This window comes from Syngnathus typhle, linkage group LG12 (genome assembly GCF_033458585.1).
Source record: "Syngnathus typhle isolate RoL2023-S1 ecotype Sweden linkage group LG12, RoL_Styp_1.0, whole genome shotgun sequence".
In the NCBI taxonomy this organism is placed as follows: domain Eukaryota; kingdom Metazoa; phylum Chordata; class Actinopteri; order Syngnathiformes; family Syngnathidae; genus Syngnathus; species Syngnathus typhle.
The window spans coordinates 1,159,095-1,177,490 of record NC_083749.1 but is presented as its reverse complement, the minus strand read 5'-3'; the positions used below and the strand labels follow the sequence as shown (position 1 = coordinate 1,177,490).

General features: G+C 50.5%; 3 protein-coding genes and 1 long non-coding RNA gene across 12 annotated transcripts; 2 read left to right on the top strand and 2 right to left on the bottom strand.

The window, feature by feature from the left end:
• The first annotated feature begins 53 nt into the window (after positions 1 to 53).
• m17 (IL-6 subfamily cytokine M17) lies at positions 54 to 1,948 on the top strand. Its single transcript, XM_061293090.1, has 3 exons — positions 54 to 261; positions 371 to 513; positions 582 to 1,948. Exons 1-3 carry the CDS (start codon positions 69 to 71, stop codon positions 1,032 to 1,034), a joined length of 789 nt encoding a protein of 262 aa, XP_061149074.1. The 5' UTR covers positions 54 to 68; the 3' UTR covers positions 1,035 to 1,948.
• Positions 1,063 to 3,900, bottom strand: tescb (tescalcin b). 4 transcript variants are annotated; one of them, XR_009716354.1, is made up of 9 exons: positions 3,764 to 3,900; positions 3,249 to 3,318; positions 3,008 to 3,088; positions 2,771 to 2,910; positions 2,622 to 2,683; positions 2,448 to 2,555; positions 2,328 to 2,375; positions 2,097 to 2,240; positions 1,063 to 1,820 (listed from the first exon to the last, which is right to left on the bottom strand). XR_009716354.1 is itself a non-coding variant. In XM_061293110.1 (8 exons), the coding sequence occupies exons 1-8, from the start codon at positions 3,825 to 3,827 to the stop codon at positions 2,163 to 2,165; spliced, it is 651 nt and encodes a 216-aa protein (XP_061149094.1). In that variant the 5' UTR covers positions 3,828 to 3,900; the 3' UTR covers positions 1,937 to 2,162. The 4 variants fall into 4 exon arrangements, 1 of the variants encoding a protein (XP_061149094.1); XR_009716355.1 differs by having other exon boundaries at positions 1,063 to 1,512; XR_009716356.1 differs by having other exon boundaries at positions 1,063 to 1,480.
• Positions 3,901 to 4,003: 103 nt separating this feature from the next.
• On the top strand, positions 4,004 to 18,375 carry cabp7b (calcium binding protein 7b). 6 transcript variants are annotated; one of them, XM_061293115.1, is made up of 8 exons: positions 4,099 to 4,382; positions 7,711 to 7,772; positions 14,137 to 14,281; positions 14,600 to 14,921; positions 17,014 to 17,157; positions 17,231 to 17,343; positions 17,411 to 17,558; positions 17,627 to 18,375. In XM_061293115.1, the coding sequence occupies exons 4-8, from the start codon at positions 14,813 to 14,815 to the stop codon at positions 17,752 to 17,754; spliced, it is 642 nt and encodes a 213-aa protein (XP_061149099.1). In that variant the 5' UTR covers positions 4,099 to 4,382; positions 7,711 to 7,772; positions 14,137 to 14,281; positions 14,600 to 14,812; the 3' UTR covers positions 17,755 to 18,375. The 6 variants fall into 6 exon arrangements, with proteins under 6 accessions (XP_061149103.1, XP_061149099.1, XP_061149096.1 ...); XM_061293119.1 differs by lacking the exons at positions 14,137 to 14,281; positions 14,600 to 14,921 and having other exon boundaries at positions 4,004 to 4,117; positions 4,281 to 4,382; XM_061293112.1 differs by lacking the exon at positions 14,137 to 14,281.
• LOC133163345 (uncharacterized) lies at positions 13,685 to 14,263 on the bottom strand. Its single transcript, XR_009716368.1, has 2 exons — positions 14,121 to 14,263; positions 13,685 to 14,007 (listed from the first exon to the last, which is right to left on the bottom strand). It is a non-coding gene; the product is annotated as an uncharacterized LOC133163345 (long non-coding RNA).
• Positions 18,376 to 18,396: the final 21 nt, after the last annotated feature.

Genomic DNA, 18,396 nt, shown 5'->3' with positions numbered 1-18,396 from the left:
CATCACGCAAGGAGGAAATTCTGGGAAATTTGGTTGCCTCACAAAACCCTTTCACGTCACTTCCCGACATGACAAATATACCCTTTGCGAGCACTTCTGTAAAAAAACACAAGTTGGCCCAGGCGCGACATGAAGAGCCGCGAGCCGGAGCGCCGACGCTGACCCCGGGGACCAGCGTGGCAAAAGGGACCAGAGTGACGCTTGGCGCTGCCTGGAGGAGAATGATTGACGGACGCCCGCTTTGGACGGCAACACCCGCAAGTAAGAGACCACTTGAAAGCAAACAGCAAGTTCAAAAGACACACACACAAGCTATGATAGACACACTCACAGTGGACAGACAGACATGCGCTTCCACCTGTCTCTCCAGCATTGCTCGCCCTCCTGCTCCTCCTGCTATCCACCAATCAGGCGTCCTCGGGCAGAAGTCGCCAGTGCTCCGACTCCCTCCAACGGATCCTGAAGGTGACCAGGCTGGCGCAGAAGGAATCCGCCGACCTCATCAAAACCTACGTGAGTCTCTCCGGTCACACGCTTGAGGATTGTTCTGGTTTCTTAAGCGCGTGCGTCTCTCCTTCCAGAAAGACTCCCAAGGGGACATGTCGGACATCTTCTGCCAGGCGTCCCTCCAGGACGTCCCCGAGCCCTCCATCTCCGGCCTGGAGCATTCCGAGCGGCTGGAGAGCCTCCTGGAGCATCTGCGGGCTTTCCTGCCGCACCTGAAACGCGTCTACGAGCAGCAAGCGGACCTCCAGGCCCCCGGTAGTCCGGTTCTGGTCCAGCTGGGCCACGTGGGCCGACGCGGCCAGGACTTGGGAGCCCTGGTGAGGACCTTCTACCGGAACACCTTCCCCAACCTGCAGGAGCCGGCCGAGGGGCCCGTGGTCCTGGAGCTGCCGGCCCAGAACGTGTTCCAGCAGAAGGTCTACGGCTGCGTGGTGGTCAAGACCTACAAGGAGTTCCTGGGCAACGCGGCTCGGGAGCTCAGGAGCCTCAGGGGCAGAGTGTGCAGAGGTCGGAGGGCATTCAAGTGACGCCGGAAAGACCTCAGAGGACAGCAGGCCTATTTATGATATTTATATTTAATATTTATGACGCCAACGCTGCATGGGAAATTGTTGCACTGGGACGTCGTGGAAATGGACTCGGGTTGTAGCGCGGATGTTCGAACGTGGCCCGGCATCTCAATAAAAAGAAGAAAAAAACAAATGGACATTTTAAGACGGTGAGGAAGAATCTTTTTTGTGCTGGAGGCGGGCGTCATGTGTTGCACCCGACCGACGGTGTCCAAAAAGAAAATCAGGAAGCGTCCGGAGACGTCTGACTTTGTGACGTCACAACGTCTGGCCGCTTCTCGCCGTTATTTTGGAGCAATCAGGCGACGATTCCTCATGCTTGGCCATCCCCGATGTAGGTCATCCATTGTTGGCATGATGTAAGAGAAGGGGCAGGCCCTTTGAGATCACAAGCTGTCTGGAAACTGGAAGTAGTCGGTCGGCTGAATCAAGTTCCCTTTAATAACAACTGGCTGTTATTTCAAGAAGCGCAAGCTCAACGGGGCAAAAAGTCACTCTCGGGTTCTCGGAACGGAAAAGGCAATTGGCGATTGATGATCAACATGAAACGTATGTCGAGAGCCAAGTTTTTCGATTGGACTCAAGCGCCACCACATGCATTTCGTGTTTAATCCAGCAGAGGGCAGCAGACGACAAGTCCTCATGGCCACTTCCCAATCGAGTGACCATTTTGGCGTGCTTCCTTGCAACTCAATTCCTTTGTCCTTGTTTCCTCGTTTCCTTACCTCCATCCTTCCTCCCTTCCTGAAATCATTTCGACCTACTTTGATATTGATTCGCCACAATATTAGGGACGTCTGTGTGATCTTGTTCATATTCTTATCATTGCACTTTATATTTAAGAGTCAATAAAAACCATATTGGACAATCAATTTTTTCTTTTTTTTTTATACAGCTCGTTTTGGATCTCATTAGTGGCCACGGATTGTTGGTTGAAGACAAGCGTGTCATCCCGAAGAGACAAACGAATGTGTCACCGCTTCTTCGATTGTTGTAAAAAAGAAAACATCTTTGACTCACATGATGTCAGTTGAAGATTGTTGGGAAAGCAAGAGAGCCTTTGTCCGACGACGGTGACCATCCTCGTTAGTAGCACACCGTGGAGGCATTCATATTCAAAAAGCGAACGTTCATCTTGGCTTCAATCTCAAAGCTGTTCAGCAGCTGATCAAAAGACACAAACAAATGAATCGTAAAGGATCCATCGATGACAGTTGCGACGAGTGGATTCCCATCGTCACGACGACCCACCTTAAGGAAGTGCTCGAACGTGATGCCCTCGTAGAATTCGTCGGGCTCCTGCCGGTAACGGGCGCAAAATTGACCACCGAAGGAGGAGCGTCGCAATGGGCGCGATCGGCCCCAACCTACCATGTGACCCATGGATATGGCCGCCACCTCCAACATGGCGGCGTCGGCGATGCTGTCGGCGGCTTCCTTGCTGATGTGCGCGCTGCGAGAGAGCAGCTCCTCCACCACCTGCGGGCGCGAATTCACGTTTGAGTCGGGGTCAAAGAAACACGCCGTGAAACGCACTCGACTCACGTGTCGGTACTCTTCCAGGGTTATGGTTCCGTCGTTGTCCGTGTCGTGCATGTGGAACAAAACTGCGCGGGAAAAAAAAAAAAAAAAAACAGCGGGCGATTTGGAAAAAATTGAAAATTTGAAAGATCCAAAGCAAAGAGTCAGCGCACATCTGAGCTTCTCTGTACGGACGCTATCCCTTTCCTCGTCCGTCATGCTGAGTGGTGGCGGTTTGAAGTGGGACATGATCACCACAAAGTCCTCCAGGTGGATCTCCTCCATCCGGCCTTCGCCGGGCGGGATCAAGTTCCTGGTCAAATGAGAAAAGTGGTTCTGGAATATGTCCGGAAAGTTGGATTGAGTGGAGAAATGTGCAAGGAAAAGGCTGAGGCGTCACGGCTCGCCACCTCCTGTCAAAGAAGGCTTCTATGATCTGCACCCGGATGGGATTACAGCCCAGATCGTGGATGGCGTTGAAGTGTTCCCTCCTGGAGCAGACAGCACACAGACACACCGGAAAAAAAAAATACAAATAAATCAATGGCCAGCGGTGGAGGATTCCCACAAGGCCTCGCGGCTGTCACGCTGAAAGTTGCGGTCTGTCGGGCAGCTCTGGAACTTCCAGCGCACAGAAAGAATTCAAAGTACCGCAGGGTGTCTTCATTGTGGCTCAGCTGCTTGAATCTTTTGTGGAGAACGCCAATCTGCTCACAAGTGACTGGAAAGAGACAAGCGCAGCATTGACTTGGCAATATTGTCATTTTCGGCTTAAGTGAACCCGAGCGCCCCCTAGCGGCCAAGGCGCACACAACAGAAGGAGCCGCACAAAGAATTCAATTGAAATAAACGCACAAAGCACCCTTTGTACACAATCTACAAGAAGTCTTCTTTTGTTGCTCTTGTGTCTAACGCTTCATTTGATGCAATAGAGTTCGGTTACACTTGTTCGGCTGCCATTTTTAATTATTTACGAGTCAACCGAGCGAGCTGAGCTCACTGGACACTTTATTACGCGTGACAGAAATGTGTCTCGAATATTTTGGATAGACAAAATATTAGGCACGCGCGAAGCATGATGAGCGTCTGTGCCTAATGAAGTGGCCGCTGAGTGGAAGTTCTACAAAGAAGTCTGGCTCTGCAGTTTTTGCAAGACAAATACTCACAGCCTGTCTTTTCCGCCAGTTGTCGGTACTCGGGAGGACCAGATAGTGACTGCCAAATTCCCATCTCGTCCACAGACCAGTTCAAAAAAAAAAGAAGGAAAAAAAGTTCTAAACGAGACCCGAGCGGGACCAGGTGGTAGTTTCTAGTTGTGTTAGATGGACGCCTCCCCAGCTCGCTGTAAACTCGGCTGAACGTGCATGTTTGCGAAGCACCTGAATGCGCCTGCCTGTTGGCACACACAAAACTTCATCCCGAGGAGCAAGCAGGACTTCCGTGATAGGCGTCTGTGACGTCACGCGCCCAGGCTTCGACTTCTCTGACAGTTGTTTCCATTTCAATTTGACACCAGTCACGTGAGTGCAAAAAAACAACAACACATTTCATTTTTAAAACAAACAACACATAAGCCATTTGGCTCTTTTTTAAAACGACTTTTTCATACTTTTTGCAAAAAAACAACAAGACATAAGCCATTTGGCTCTTTTTTAAAACGACTTTTTCATACTTTTTGCGCAGAAATGTCACAGGTGTGCCCAGCAGGGGCCGCAGAAAGACTCTCAATTGACTGATAACACGGACGTGGACAAATGAGACAACAATGGACAAAGAGGAAATACGGTAAGATGAACAAAAGAGCTTTTGTCCGACTTCCATATTGTTTAGTCCTCACATGTTTGAGCTAGTTATCAGTGGAATTCAACCCTAGTAAAAGCCCCAGATAGCGTCCATAAAGTATTTCAAACATTAACGTTGCGTTACAAAATGGCTGCTGAATGTCAGCACCGCGGTTGATGTGTTTTTGCAAGTCAATGTGCTGCTCTTGGCCCCCCGTGGCAAAATACCTTCTGCCAACAGGGTGTGGACTTCAACACACCACGCTGTCACTTCGCAGCAGGTTTCAACAATGTGTGTTTACAAAAAAGAGCAACACAATGAGCCGGCCGGGCCTGGAGCTTCTCAAGTGTCTCCATGTTGGTGATATATTTTAGACCAGATACTTGGGATATATTTGATTCTTTTGGAGCTGGTGGAGGTTTTAGGTACTTTGGACTCTGGGTTGATTGGTCATTCTGCTGCAAAAGCATGTTTTGAAGTCTTGGGTTGTGCTATCAAGTCATGCACGAAGCAACTTCTTTATTATGTCTGTCTTTCCGGTCTTGCCGGTTTGTTTTTGTCTGCGGCACGTTAACGAGCAGATCAGGTCTTAACGGAATGCCGAAAGGTTGCCAGATTGCCTCGCAGCTGTTTGGCAGCCCTGACAAACGCTCGGAACGGTGCCGGCAGCTGTCATTCCAAATTGGAAAAGTGCGACGCTCTCATTAGCATTCGGCAAGTCACCTAGCGCTTCCGATTAAAGCTCGATGTCTTCCTCGCAGCCGTTGGATTGCCTTCATTGCTGCGACGCGGCCTCGCAACATGGCGGCGCCGTAACAGCCAATCAGGAATGGCCTATGGCGTGTTGTTACACCAGACAAATCACCAGCCAGCTCCTTTTCAATGATGGGTGCTTGGATCACGAATTTGAGTTTTGAAAAGCAATGTAATGAATTTGTATGCTCATTTCATACGAGCCATTTTTCTGGCATTATTTGACAGCTGAGTAAAAAGGAAGCGCAGCGAGGATGGATGCTGTTGGTCCTCCACCATCAATCTCTCTTCAAACGGGGAAAACAGACCCCCCCCCCCTTCCCGGTGTCCTTGATCCGCTCTTCCTCGCGATATCGCCTTCACCTTATTTGATGACACGCCGTGCCGGGAATCGATTTGCTGGAGAAAACCATGTTTACGGCAGAAGGGGACGCTCAAGGAGAAGGGGCAGCTTGGTATGCGAGGGGCGGGGGCGAGAAGTCGACGGGGCGCCGCCGCTGCAGAAGACATCTGCTCACGTAGAGGGGGGGGGGGATGTCCTAAGGGGGGTCACGTCCTTCTCACCTGCTTCGCGCTTCACCGAGTCTGCCACATCTTTTACACAAGCGGTCAAACATCACCAAGCGCTCCTTGTATTTATTCAATTGTCAAGTTGCAAGGACATGAATCATATTTGTCTCATGAGAATCGGCGTCGGCGCAAACGGCAGGTGCGCCTCGTCGTTAAGAATTGCGTCTCGGCGCGCAAGGCGAAATAGTCATAAATCAGCCGCTCCAAGTGCTCGTGAAGAAGAATCACGGGCCGTTTAATGGCAATAAAATGGCGCTTCCCGCTTTGTGCGCCGCGCTGACACAATGTCGAGCCAACGTGCAATTAGTTCTCCCTCCACGCGCGTGACAGGCCGGCCGCTATGTATCACGCGTGGCTCCTTCAAACTCGAGTTGCGGGCTAATGAAGCCGAGTGCGTGCTCGAGTTTTATGAATTGGTCATTGGCTGATTGCAATGTTAATGACGCTCATGGCTTTGGAGGCCACCGGCTTCTCAAATAAAAACTGCGCCTCTTTCCTGTGTCGTCACGCGGCCAATCCAAACACATGTCGGGAAACGTTCTGATGATAAATGCTTGGCTGCAAGGTTGGAATTGTTAGTCATCTCGTGCGGCGAGCGACTGTGGGAGTTTGCCCTTAAGACGGACGGACGGACGCACCGGCGGCACCAAAGGGCACGCGGGCCTTGTTAAGCAAATGGATCCGAGCGGAACGTTCTGCTTCTTTTGCCCCCCCCCCCTGTGTCGAGTCCCATTTCTCAATAGAATGATCTAAATACCGAGTCCAAATAAAAGGCCGACTGTGCGAAAATGGAGACTTTTAAGTCGATTTCACGGTGACGGCTGCAAAGGTCGCGTCTGGGAAGGACCAAAGACGGAAAATCCTTTCTGGCTTGGAATATTATTGCTGAAGGCAAATGTTTGTGATGAAAAAAAATGGACATTTTGAAAGGCACGATGGAGATGGAGGCTACGTACGGGACACCTTTGGCCCACCTTTGGCCCACCTTTGGCCCACCTTTGGCCCACCTTTGGCCCACCTTTGGCCCAGCGGCCTTCCTTTTCCCACCCTGCGACCTGCAAAATTGGCACGCTGCAGCCGTGTGTGTTTTTTTTTTTTTCCTCCATCTCGTATGTAAATATTCCACTCTAGGATGAGGCGTGACACGCATACACATTGAGCGGGAGCATCTGCCCGGAGCAAGACGGGCGCAATTAAGGAACGCGGCCGTTCCCTCGGCGCGTCCCAAATTGCTCCCAATTGAGATTCAGCCATTTTTTTAGGTGCTGCAACAGCGGAAGGTGACTCGACTCAGAAGATTGACTTTTGGTATTCATAATCCAAATGTCGGTTGCTCATCTTGAAGATTTCTGTTGTCCTCTTTGTTTTTGTGTCCTGTATCCCCTCTGTCCATGATTGATGGGTGCTGTTGACACAATGGCAGTTTTTTTTGTTTTTTTTTGTCGCGCCGTGTCATCTTGAGCGACGAGGTGGCGCCGTCCGCCGCCGTCCGCCGCCGTCTGCCGCCGGCCGTCATCTATATCGGCAAGGTCAACCAATCGCTGATGGCCGTTTCCCAACTGTCAGGTCCGGGTCCTCACGCTGGCGACGGCGAGTGAGTGGGATGGATGAGGATTTGGTGGTTGAGGGTGCGGCGGTGACAAAGTTGACAGCCAAATGTCCAAATGAAAGCTTAGGCGGAAAGCATGGGCTGGATGAAAAGGCGGCCACTTTATCAATATTCCCTGAGCTCAGTTCGTAGCAGCAATATTCATCCGCGCAATACGGTTTGGATTAAAAGATGCGGTGGATAGAAAAAGTCTACACACCCCTGTTGAAAGATCAAAAAATAAGAACATGTTTATTTTTTCCATCATTAATGTGACCTATATGTCCAATTAAATTGAAGAGTAATACAAATACTGATGTTGCGCAAGTGTACACACCCTCACGTTAAATCACACGCCAGCTCCGATGAATGTCATTTCAGATGATGCTTTTTCTGACTTTTCGCTTTGCTTGCTTGCAGAAGCCTGAAGATTTTGCGTCCTCGATATGGCACGTCAGTGATGTTGTCCTGTGCCGTTGCAGGTAGGTGAAAAAGTCTTTGCATGCCATCTGTCGTTTGACCTCATTAAAACTCCTCGCACGTCGTATCTTCTCGGCTGGCCGTATCACAATCTGATTTTGTTTACCAGGGCGGTTATCATTCCGCCCGAGCCGCAGATAGATCCAAAACGGCGTCGAGCCGCAGTCATCCGTCACGCATCATCTCAACTCCGACAGGCGGTCGCGCTTAAAGCTTCGCCGAGCCACTCTGGGGACGAGCGAATATAAAAGCAACGGGCTTTTTTTACGAAAGGCCGGCCAATTAGATTTGGACGGCAGACTTGTCCAGACAGCAGCACTCGAGCTTCTCCATCTCGCTTAAGTCTATCGACCATCAAATTCTTATTTGAGCTCAATCGTGCAGAAAACGAACATGACTTTTTTTCCTTTCCTTTCATAAGAGTTAGTTTTATTTCTCTATAACCTATTCACGGCTTGGGCCGGAGCCTTTCCTTCCCACAGAGTCTCAATAATTCATCTTTTGTGGCAATTCTGCTCTTTGCATGGCCCATTAAAAAGCTCCACTGGAGGAGTTTATTGCGCAAGGACGCCAACGAGGACAAATTAGCTGCTTGCGCCGCCTGCCTATTCAAACTTGGGTCGGCGGGCCAGTTTTTGCCCAGAATCACGTTAATCCCGGCTCATTCCCGCGAGCTGGTCTGGGCGGATTTGCCTGAGCGCTTTTTGAGAAAGCTCCAATTTGATAAGGTCAATTTGGAGTTTGTCCGGTGCAAGCGTTATCGCAAAGCAACCCCCGAGAAGTCATCGTCGACGGCCGAACGGAGATAAACTTTGAGGATTTTTCAAAATTCAGAAAAAAAAAAAGTCACGCTGTCTCACTTTTTTTGCGATAAGCCGTCTTCATATGCTTACAATCGGCGCTTTGTTTGGACCGGCGGGCGCTTCCCACGTAGTCCCGTTTCTTATCTAAAGGCGGCAGCCGGCGTCTTTGATTCCTCTGACGTGGCGTCACCTTCGAGGCAAGTCGCGCAAAAAAAAAGAAACGACGAGACCGTTTGAAAAAAATAAAATAAAAAAAGAGCGGCGTGTCTGTTTTGGTGTATTTGCTGTGAGTGAGCCATGAATAATTTTCCATTTTCAAGTGAAGCTCAAGCGTGTCTGCCACAGCGAGAGGCCAAAACAAATCCACTTCATCTCAATTGGCAATATCGTGTTGACCGACATGATTGAATTTTTGGGGGAATCGTCGCACACACGCGGGGATGGGGGGGGGGGGGATTTTTTTTCTTCATGTCAGTGAAGCATGCGACAGCAATCTGAAGGATTTCAGGGAGGGCAAGCGGCTCTTGAAAACAGCCATCATCTCGGAGAGACATCTTTGATGGCTTGGAATCATCCCACGGTCGCTTCGATACGTGTCCGGCTAGGATAATTGCCAGAGCTTATCTGTCCGAGCGAGACGAGCAGGTACGTTCGGGAATGCAAATGGAAACAGATGTCATGGCGGATCCCAAATGCAGTTCTGCATTGTTATTCATTGAAAAACTCGGCTGGATTAAGGCGCTCGCTCGCTCGCTCTCAAAAACCGACGGCCATGTGTAGAACGTGTTGGAGCAGGCCAAAAATCCACAGTGACAGTCACGGTCCAAAAATCCTTTTTTTTCTTCTGGTCACATGGCACCAATCTGCTGGCTGCTCTCCTATCAGGATCCGGTGTGTTGTTCTGCAGATAAGGGAGGGCACAACCAATAAGCCCAAACCAGAGCGGCTTGAAGCGAGCACGCTGGGCCTCTTTTATTTGGGAGATTGAGGGCCCTCGCTAGGGAACTTTTATTTAAAGTGCGGTAAGCGAAAAATGTTTCCCGGAACGGCCATAAACAAGCCTTGCCCGCTGCTCGCTGATATTGTAACTTTCCATCACGGTGGCCTTCCAGCGGGTCATTAGCGCAAAATGTACTGGCATGTCCGGAAGAGGAGGGGAGGGAGGCGTCAATCAGGATATCAGGCGGATGCTTGTCTGCTGTCATTTAGCCCCGTCTGGCAAAAAGAGGGAGGGAGGGAGCCCGCGTTTAACGGCACGCCGGCGTCCTGGGCCGCTATCACGTGGCTCCCTGACGGAATTCTCGGCGGGGAAATGTATTGGCCCGTTTGGCGCGCTCGCCATTCCCGAGGAGGGAGATTGCGTTCCCGCTGATAAAATATGAGTGTCCAGGAGCGGCTCTTGTAAGGTCGGGCTTGCGCTCCAAGATGCTCATTAAACGCTGACAAAAAGGATTTTTCCATGCGCAGCCAAGGTCAAGGATAATTGATTTTTTTCTTTTCCTCCATTGCAAAACTGGAACTTGTTTGCATTTTTCACTGGTGCTATTTCAAATCGAGTGGCCAACATGTTGAGCTCGCCGCTTCCTAGCCAAAAGGGCGACCTTCACGTCCAAGCGGCCCTTGTTCCGGCTAAAGTGAATTAGCTTGCGCTAATGCATTACGCTAGGCGGCATTCGCGGGACAATCTGTGGTGTGTCTTCTCATCCTGTCGAGTCTGGTAGAAATTCCAAGGGGCGTTTGCGAGTCCGCTCACAACGGCCGATCGATGGTGTTCCTCCGCTCGCTTTTAGTTTCATCACAGCGGAGGAGCAGAAAAGTGCTTTTGCCAGCACCTCCAACTGACCCACGGTGACATTTCAAAATTGGCCTTTCAAGCGCCGCAAAAAAAAATGGCTTGTCAACGTTGGTCTCGGTTTAAACGGCTAACGTCGAGGATCATATCCGTGCCATGCAAAAAAACCCAGATTTTTTCGTTTTCCACCCGATTTTGATGTTAAATAGCGTCGTGCTGAAGATAAGAAGAGGGATGAAAGGCTCCAAAGTTGCCAATGACCTTTGAAAATTGCCATCAGCCGCATAATTGCATTCTTTGACGTCCTTTTGTGCAAAGCTGTTTGCCATTGTCTTTGAGCCAGTCCGATTTAATTGGAAAACGAGACATTGTTCTGGCTCCAAGGGCGATTTTTGTCGTTTTTCTTTTGGGTGGCCTTATCGCTTCGGTCGCCGCTCGCCATCTTTTGACCCGTCAGCCAAAAACGCCTTCAGTTGGGAAGCAAACACTCTGACGCTGCAAAGATAAAAAGATGCTGTCGGGAAAAAAAAATGAATGACTCTTTTTGAGGCTAATGCTAATTTAGCAAATTAAATTCGGATAACTGATTAATTGGCCTGTTAATTCAAAAAAATGGAATGAATGTAGTCCTCTTCTTCTTGCTGTTACTTGTGTTGCGTGTTCCCTGGTATAGCTCAGTGCTGCTGGCTGGCATGTGGTGGCGCAACCTGGTACTGCAACTCTCAATCGCAGTCTGCGATCTACTGTATATTCCCGAAACAAAAGTAACCGGAAATGATGAAGCCTTGTGTGTTTCTCTGAACAACCTTGGCTGCTTTAGACTTAAGATGGTGACCTACATTCTGGGTGGTGGGGGTACACCCATTTGTGTATTTGAAGAATTGGGTCAAGAAATGCTTGTGTTTTGGCCGAGATAAAAAAAAAGAAAGAAAAAAATCTGCGGCTAGAAGTGAGTCTCATCGGGCGTTACATAATGCGGGCATGCAGTGCAACGGAGGTGCGAGAACGGCTCGGTCGGGGCGTGTATTTAGCGCTCTAATCTTGATTAAAACTATTAGGCTGGTCCCCCACCCTGCCCCTCCTGAGGATGAGTGCCTTTCATCACTGTGTCATTGGATTAAGTCTCCGAATCGGGTAAAGATGAATCCTGTCGTGCGCTCGGCGCCGGTGTTTTGATATTAATATTGGCGACCACAAGCCGCAGCTTTGACGTGCGGCTCGGCGACACCCGACTGACAGACGCCCAATTTCATGGAAATTAAAGACATTGCAGCCTTTTGAAATGGAAATTAGGGAGGGGGGGGGTCTATGCGGTACGGCTTGATGGAGGTATGAATAGGAGTGGGTTGCCCCGGTTGACGCAGTGAAATAAGATTTGCATCACTCAGTGTGTGTGTGCGTGCGCCTGGCCACGAGAGGAAGGAGTGGAAAAAAACAAAACAGGAAGCCAGTCGGTGGTTAACAAGTATTTGTCCCAGTTGAGGCAGTTGAAGCATAATCGCATTTCTTCCTTCCGGTCCTTCTGGGGACGCCAACGCTATCATCGCCACGCCGAAGCGGACCTCGGCCGGCCGGCAGTGGAGCCAGCCTCCCTGCGGAGCGCTCTGCCAAAGCTGTCAATTAATCACCGCTCGCGGTGTCGAAGCAAGTCGGGATGTCATACGGCTCTGGCAGGCCCGCCGGGTTTTGGGAAAATGGGTCAGGTGAAAGCGCTCGCTACACTAATGAAGTCCCACAGCGCCGTACATCACACCTGCGCACTTTCAATTAGCGCCCCGAAAAGAAAGAAAGAAAGACAGACAGACAGAGAGAAAGAGAGGGCGGCAAGAAGATTTCTGCACGGGCTGGCCTGGGCAATTCTTCTTCTCGACGCGGCCCGTCCGTCCTTCGCCGGGCCAGCGTGCCAACCCGCGGCCTCATTATGTTTTAATACATCACTCGGATGTGTCACTCGCATGTCTCGACATTCAATAAAAAGAGGCGGGGCGGCGATTATCGGTCGGCCCGATCCGGGATGAATAATTGACGGCAGCGTCCCGTTAATGACAACGCGTGCCATCTGCCTGAGCCGCAGGTAATGAAGGAGATCCGTCATGACGGACGCCGGAGCAGAATCAAGAAAGTCTTTGTGAAAAATCAATAGTGGCACTCTGCGGGACTGGGCAAAATGAAATTTAATCCATCCATAAAACATCTGGCAAGCTGTATCTTTCATCTCAGCCAATTGTGTTTTGGGCCTTCCGTGATGCAGCCAACGTCGCTAAGCTATTAGCAATCCGCTCACGAGCCTACGTCGCCTGTTGGGCGACCTCGTATTTTTCTGGAACCCAAAAGGTCCTTCACTCAATTACCCACACGATCAATAATCCCAAATGAATCCTCGGCGCCGCCATGTTTGGATGCAGCGGGCCCTGATGGGATATTTCTTTCTTTCTTTTCAGCCTTCAACTTGTAGCTTGAAGGATTGGATTGCGTTTGCCGTTGGTCGGGGCCAGCCAGGCTCTTGCAAATTGTTTGTTTTCAAAATGAGCCACCTGATCGCGGGAGATGGAAAGCGTGCTCCTCCTCCTCCTCCGTCTTGTTTTCGTGAAGCGAATAATGAACGTATGCAGCAGTGGATGAATGTCAACGTCTCCCGATGCCGACGTAAAGTCACGACGTCCGCTATACGACCTCGTTAACTCGTTGTGTAGAGGAAGAAGCCATGAATTGTAAAATGTCCTTTTTTCAAAATGGCGCCATTTATCCACGTTGTTTTCCACCTAACGAGCAAACAGATGTGGTGGCTTGGGTAAAAATTTGCTTTCTTCCTGTCACAAAAATCACTCGCTCGATAGCTAATGCCATTCCCTTCACTTTTTGCGAAGTTCATCTTGTCCATTTTGTTGCTTTTTTCATGCTCGCTCATATTTTTGGCGGTGGCACACTGCGCACGCCCCTCAGGCTGGCTCGGTTTGATTTTGATTGGCCGTACCATGGATGTGACATTGTGCGCGGTCCCCGCGGGGGTTTGGCGGGTCGTGGGGGTTCACCTTCTCCTTAATGAACTTAACAGTAATGACTGCGGAGAGAGTCGGGCCAGCCGGCCGGCCGGCTCAGTGCTTGTCAGAATGGAGTGGCTCCAACTCGATGGCGCAGGTTAGATGGCTGTTGCTCTGCCAGATATTCAAGTGGACATCTGTGCTTCCATTTGTGGGAAGAAGGGATTTGCAGCAAAATGTGTGTTGCCACAACACAACTTGGACGCAAGTCAGCTGCTGCCATTGTTATTCAGCGTGACGCTTCCTTTTGCTCCATTTTGTTTTTTGACCAAATTGGATCTGAAGTAACCCAAAAGCAAAGTTGAGCAGACGTTTGTTTGTTTTCAAATCAAAATGCAAATTTACTTTTGTGCCTCCAACCAACCCCTTTCATTTGCTGAGGTTACAATAAAACAACACACCCGCACACACACATTCGGTTAAAATCTAATTTGGTGAGGCAATCAAAGAGCGCAATGATACTCCAAAAGAAATGGACAATTAACGAGCGTCCACTCATCAAAAGATGGTCCAATTAGGAAGAAGGCGAGAATGCTTCGCATAATCCCGTCCGTCCTCATCATCATCCGTCGACGCAAAAACAAAGACCGGGCTCGTAACTCTGCAATAATAAAAATAACGAGGGTAATAAAAAGCGATGGGAGCGCCCGTCGTTAGTGAAGGGTAAACAGGCATTCATGAAAAATGCCACTCATTAAAATTGATTTTTCTTACATCCATTTGTATACAGTGGTCGTCTCCCGACCCACAGGTGGCTGGAGGGTTCCATCCTCGGCCATTGTGGACCACCGCTTGCTTGTGACGCTGCGTCAACAGGAAGCACGTCGAGGGCCTTGACAGCTGCTACGCAACTCAGCGGCCCTTTGTGTGGAAATGTGTGTGTGTCTTGTGGATATCACTCGGCGTGTTTATGTGTGTGTGGAGAGAGCGAGCGCAAGGGAGGGGTGGAGAGAGAGAGAGAGCGAGCGAGCGGGTGAGTGGCACTCAGTCGTGAGAGGGGCAGACGAGAGAAGGGGGTCCCCAGGAATCCCTGGAAATGCTGCTTGCCTCCCGGGAGTGAGCGTTCCGAGGCGCGTTCATGCCGCACCGAGGAGGCGCCAAGTAGTTTGCACGCACGCAAGAAGCCGCCACAATGTGATTTTTTTTCTTTTTCTTTTTCCTTCTTCTTCTCCCTGGCCGTCGTGTTTTTGCAGACATCTGCCGATCGGGGCTGCGGTGTTGCACCAGCTGACTCTGTCATCGAATAGACTCTGCGGCGGGCGAGAAATCATGCAGCGCTGAAGTGGCAGCCCCGGAGGGAGGGAGGTAAGGCGGGAGAGCATCCAAAGGAGGATTTTTCGCCGCGCCGCGCCGGGGCTGCATGAGGATCGTGGCCCGGCGCTCGGCTCGCTCCCCTCGACGCAGAGATGCCGGTGCGCGCTGTGACCACCAGGTTCATGTACAAGGGGCTTTGCACCATCCCGGATGTTCTCACCTACCGGACCCCCGTCATTCTCCCCGAGGATGAGCTGGAGGGTGAGTCGCAAGCCGCCATGGGAACTTGTCACATTCAACGAGTCGGAAAAATCGGATTCAGCCAAAAGTCGTTTTCCTCCCAAATCGATTTGTGTTTGTCAAGCGCTTGGAACTTGTGAGCTGAGCAGAAGTCGAACCGAATGCGACCAGACGGCCGCAGCTCCCTTTCGTCTTCGGTTCGAAACTTCTGTCATGGGTCTTTTCATCTTTGAGGTGCATTCATTCATTTGGAGGCTCCTTAAATGATTGTCCTCAAAGTGAGTTTGGGCGACCGGTCGGTGTGCCCCGGACTGGTCGGCGCCCAATCGCGAGACGGAAACAGACGAACGAGCTTCGACGCATTTGTGTGTGTTGCTGATGGATGCTAACTTGATGATAGCGTGAAGCTGGGCGCAATCGTTTGTCACGCTTGGCTCGATTGCTGATTGTGAGGGTGTACCTAATGGAGTGGCCAAGGTTGCTTTGAGTTCTTGTATGCCGCATATTGATGCGCCCATCCGCATTGAGACATATCCATGACACGAGGCCGCTCGCTCGCCCGCCCGCTCGCTCGCTATGTAATAAGCATGTCATACGTATGTATGGCGAGTTGCCTCGGGCTGTCAAGTGATGCATGCTAATGGAGAAAGGGTGTAGAATTGGCGGCGGCGACAAGTGACATTTAGCGCCAAATGTTGATGCACTGCAACGATAGGTCGCCGCAGCCGCACCTCAAAGAAAAAAAAATAGAAGTGAAGCAAATTGGAAGATTTGAAGCGCGTGATTCATCCCCCGCCGTCCAGACTCCTTCGGGAGGTGGACAGCTGATTCGATTCGCTGCTCTGTGTTTTGGGGGGGTTGTCAGTTGGGTTAGTTTTTTTTTTTTTTTTTTTTTTATACATTGTGACGTGCATGGCAAATGAGCAAAAAGGCGCATTTGTGTTGTTGTTTAATTGCCCTCCAAAAGCGGCGCTCAGGTGACGTCCTTGGTGCTAAGCGGTTGACGTGAAGCTCCCCGAAGGCCACGCGGAAGGTCACGTGGAGAGCAGAAATAAAAAGCGCTGGGACAGGAGTTAGCGCGGCGGCTAAGATAAAACAAACAGGAGCGGTGCGTGTTGGCTTTTTATCATGGCTTTCAATCTGCTGGCAAATTGCCCGTCCATATTTGAGCTTCTTATGAATGACAAAAGTGTGTGACTGCTGCTATGGGGAAAAAAACAAAAGACAAAAAGAAGCCCTCATGGAATTGAACTCTCCATATTTAGCTTTGCACAAACACAAATGACAAAATGAAAAAACATGCTTCCAAGAAACGCCATCTATTCTTTATCGTCCGCCGAGAACGCTCCTGACCTCCGATTCATGCCATTTTATTTGTGATTGTGTCCCTCCCTGCGCCTCCCTCCTAATTAGTCTGAGTGTATTTGCTGACCTTGGTTTTCAGCCTTTTGTCCTTCTTTTGTCGTTCACCTCCACCGTCCAGCTAGCTTAGCGTTAGCATTCAGGAACTCGGCGAGCGTAATCGTGCGCAGACGTCGATCAATAAAAACGGAGCGTTATTGTTTGCAACGACGGTGTTTTGCGCCTTCAGCTCATCTCGACCTAGGTGGCGGCTAGCGCGGAAAGCTAACATAGCGGCCGGCCTTCTGCGCACAGGTCGCCTCTGAAACGGAATCAAAACCATTGGGGCTTTTCACGCCGGATGCTCTTTGTTATGGCTTGAAAGAGAATATAGGGGATGCGGGTCGTTGGAGCGGCGCGGCACGGCGCGGCGGGAGGGAACGCTTGCCAAAAGGCACTTAATGAAATGCCGTCCGTCCGTCCGTCCGGCCCTTCTGTCGCAAGCAATTGTGCTTAGAGCGTCTTTGTCTGGCAGCTTTTTGGCTTCTTGGCTGTGATGTGTGCTCCCGCTCCGCCGGGCTCAGATCAAACGTAAGCTTCTGTTTCACACCAGCAGCCCCAAAAAATCAATCAACTCTTGCTTGATAAAGGCCTCCACACAGCGCTAAGCCATTCCGGGTCCATGGCTTGCTGTGTACTAGCACATTTTGGCAACCCTCATTTGATGTAGTCCACAGCGTGATCTTTTTTTTTTCTCCTCGCCGTCATGCAGAAATCCGAGAAGCGTTCAAAGTGTTTGACCGCGACGGCAACGGCTTCATCTCCAAACAGGAGCTGGGCATGGCCATGCGTTCCCTGGGCTACATGCCCAACGAGGTGGAGCTGGAGGTCATCATCCAGAGACTGGACATGGACGGTGAGGCTCCCTCAAAGGAGGTCTCCTCAAAGGAGGTCTCCCGTTTCATTTCATGTCATGTGGTGGCTCTCAGGTGACGGTCAGGTGGACTTTGACGAGTTTGTCACCTTGCTGGGTCCCAAACTGTCCGCGGCCGGGATGCCCAACAAGTTTCACGGAGCGGATTTCGATTCTGTCTTTTGGAAGGTAGGCCGCGGGAAAGGTCAACGCTCTCCTCCAAACGGGCAACAATGTGAGCCAATGTTTTTGCCAGTGCGACATGCAGAAGCTGACGGTGGACGAGCTCAAGCGTCTCCTGTACGACACCTTCCGGGACCACCTCACCATGAAGGACATCGAGAACATCATCATGACCGAAGAAAACCATCTCAACAGCCCCGAGTCCCACGTGGACATTGACAGTGCGTATACCGACCGCTACGCGCTCAGCGTACGCGCTAACGGCTAAGCGCTCACGCTGTTCCCGCAGCGAGCCCAACGCAACAGGAGAAGCACACGTGTGTGCGCAAGAGCCTGATCTGTGCCTTCGCCATCGCCTTCATCATCAGCGTCATGCTCATCGCCGCCAACCAGATGCTGCGCCGGGGAATGAAGTAACGCCCGCCCGCCCGTTGAAATGTTTCATTTACGCTGGATGGTTCGGAATCCAACTGAGCTGAAGCGATTTAGAAAGCATTCACGAGCCCGATCGGAATTCTCATCTTCTTTCTCGTCTCGCCAAAGAGACGCGCTGCCGACGTAACTGTGCCGCTTGTCGTAAGGTGCCGCCGCCATCCGAACAAAAGGAGGCGGGGCCTCACAAGAAATTTGCAGCAAACTGTGACATAATTGCTCTTCCTTGCCATCGCTTTGATTTGGATCGTCGTGAGGGAAGACTGACAAATATTGTGTGTGTGTGTGCAAAGTACTACTCAATTCAAAAAGTGTGCAATATCATCGACGTGGATTGTATGCAACGTGTGTGCGTGGAATTATGCAACAATGCGCGAGTCAACTTTGATGTCGGGATCGTTTCTCCGTGACGGTCACTTGAAGTCGTCCACACGAATCAATTGACATATCATGAGAAAAGTGAGTTCACGTATGCATTCCGCTTATATTTTCTTACTGGAGAAGGTCAGGCGCTCGCTCCGAGGCGGATGATTTTATAACAAAAAGACCAAAAAAAGAAAAAAAAAAGAAACACAATTGTTAGCAAAAGCGTATTTGTGCCGCTAATGGTGACCAAAATGTTTGTCA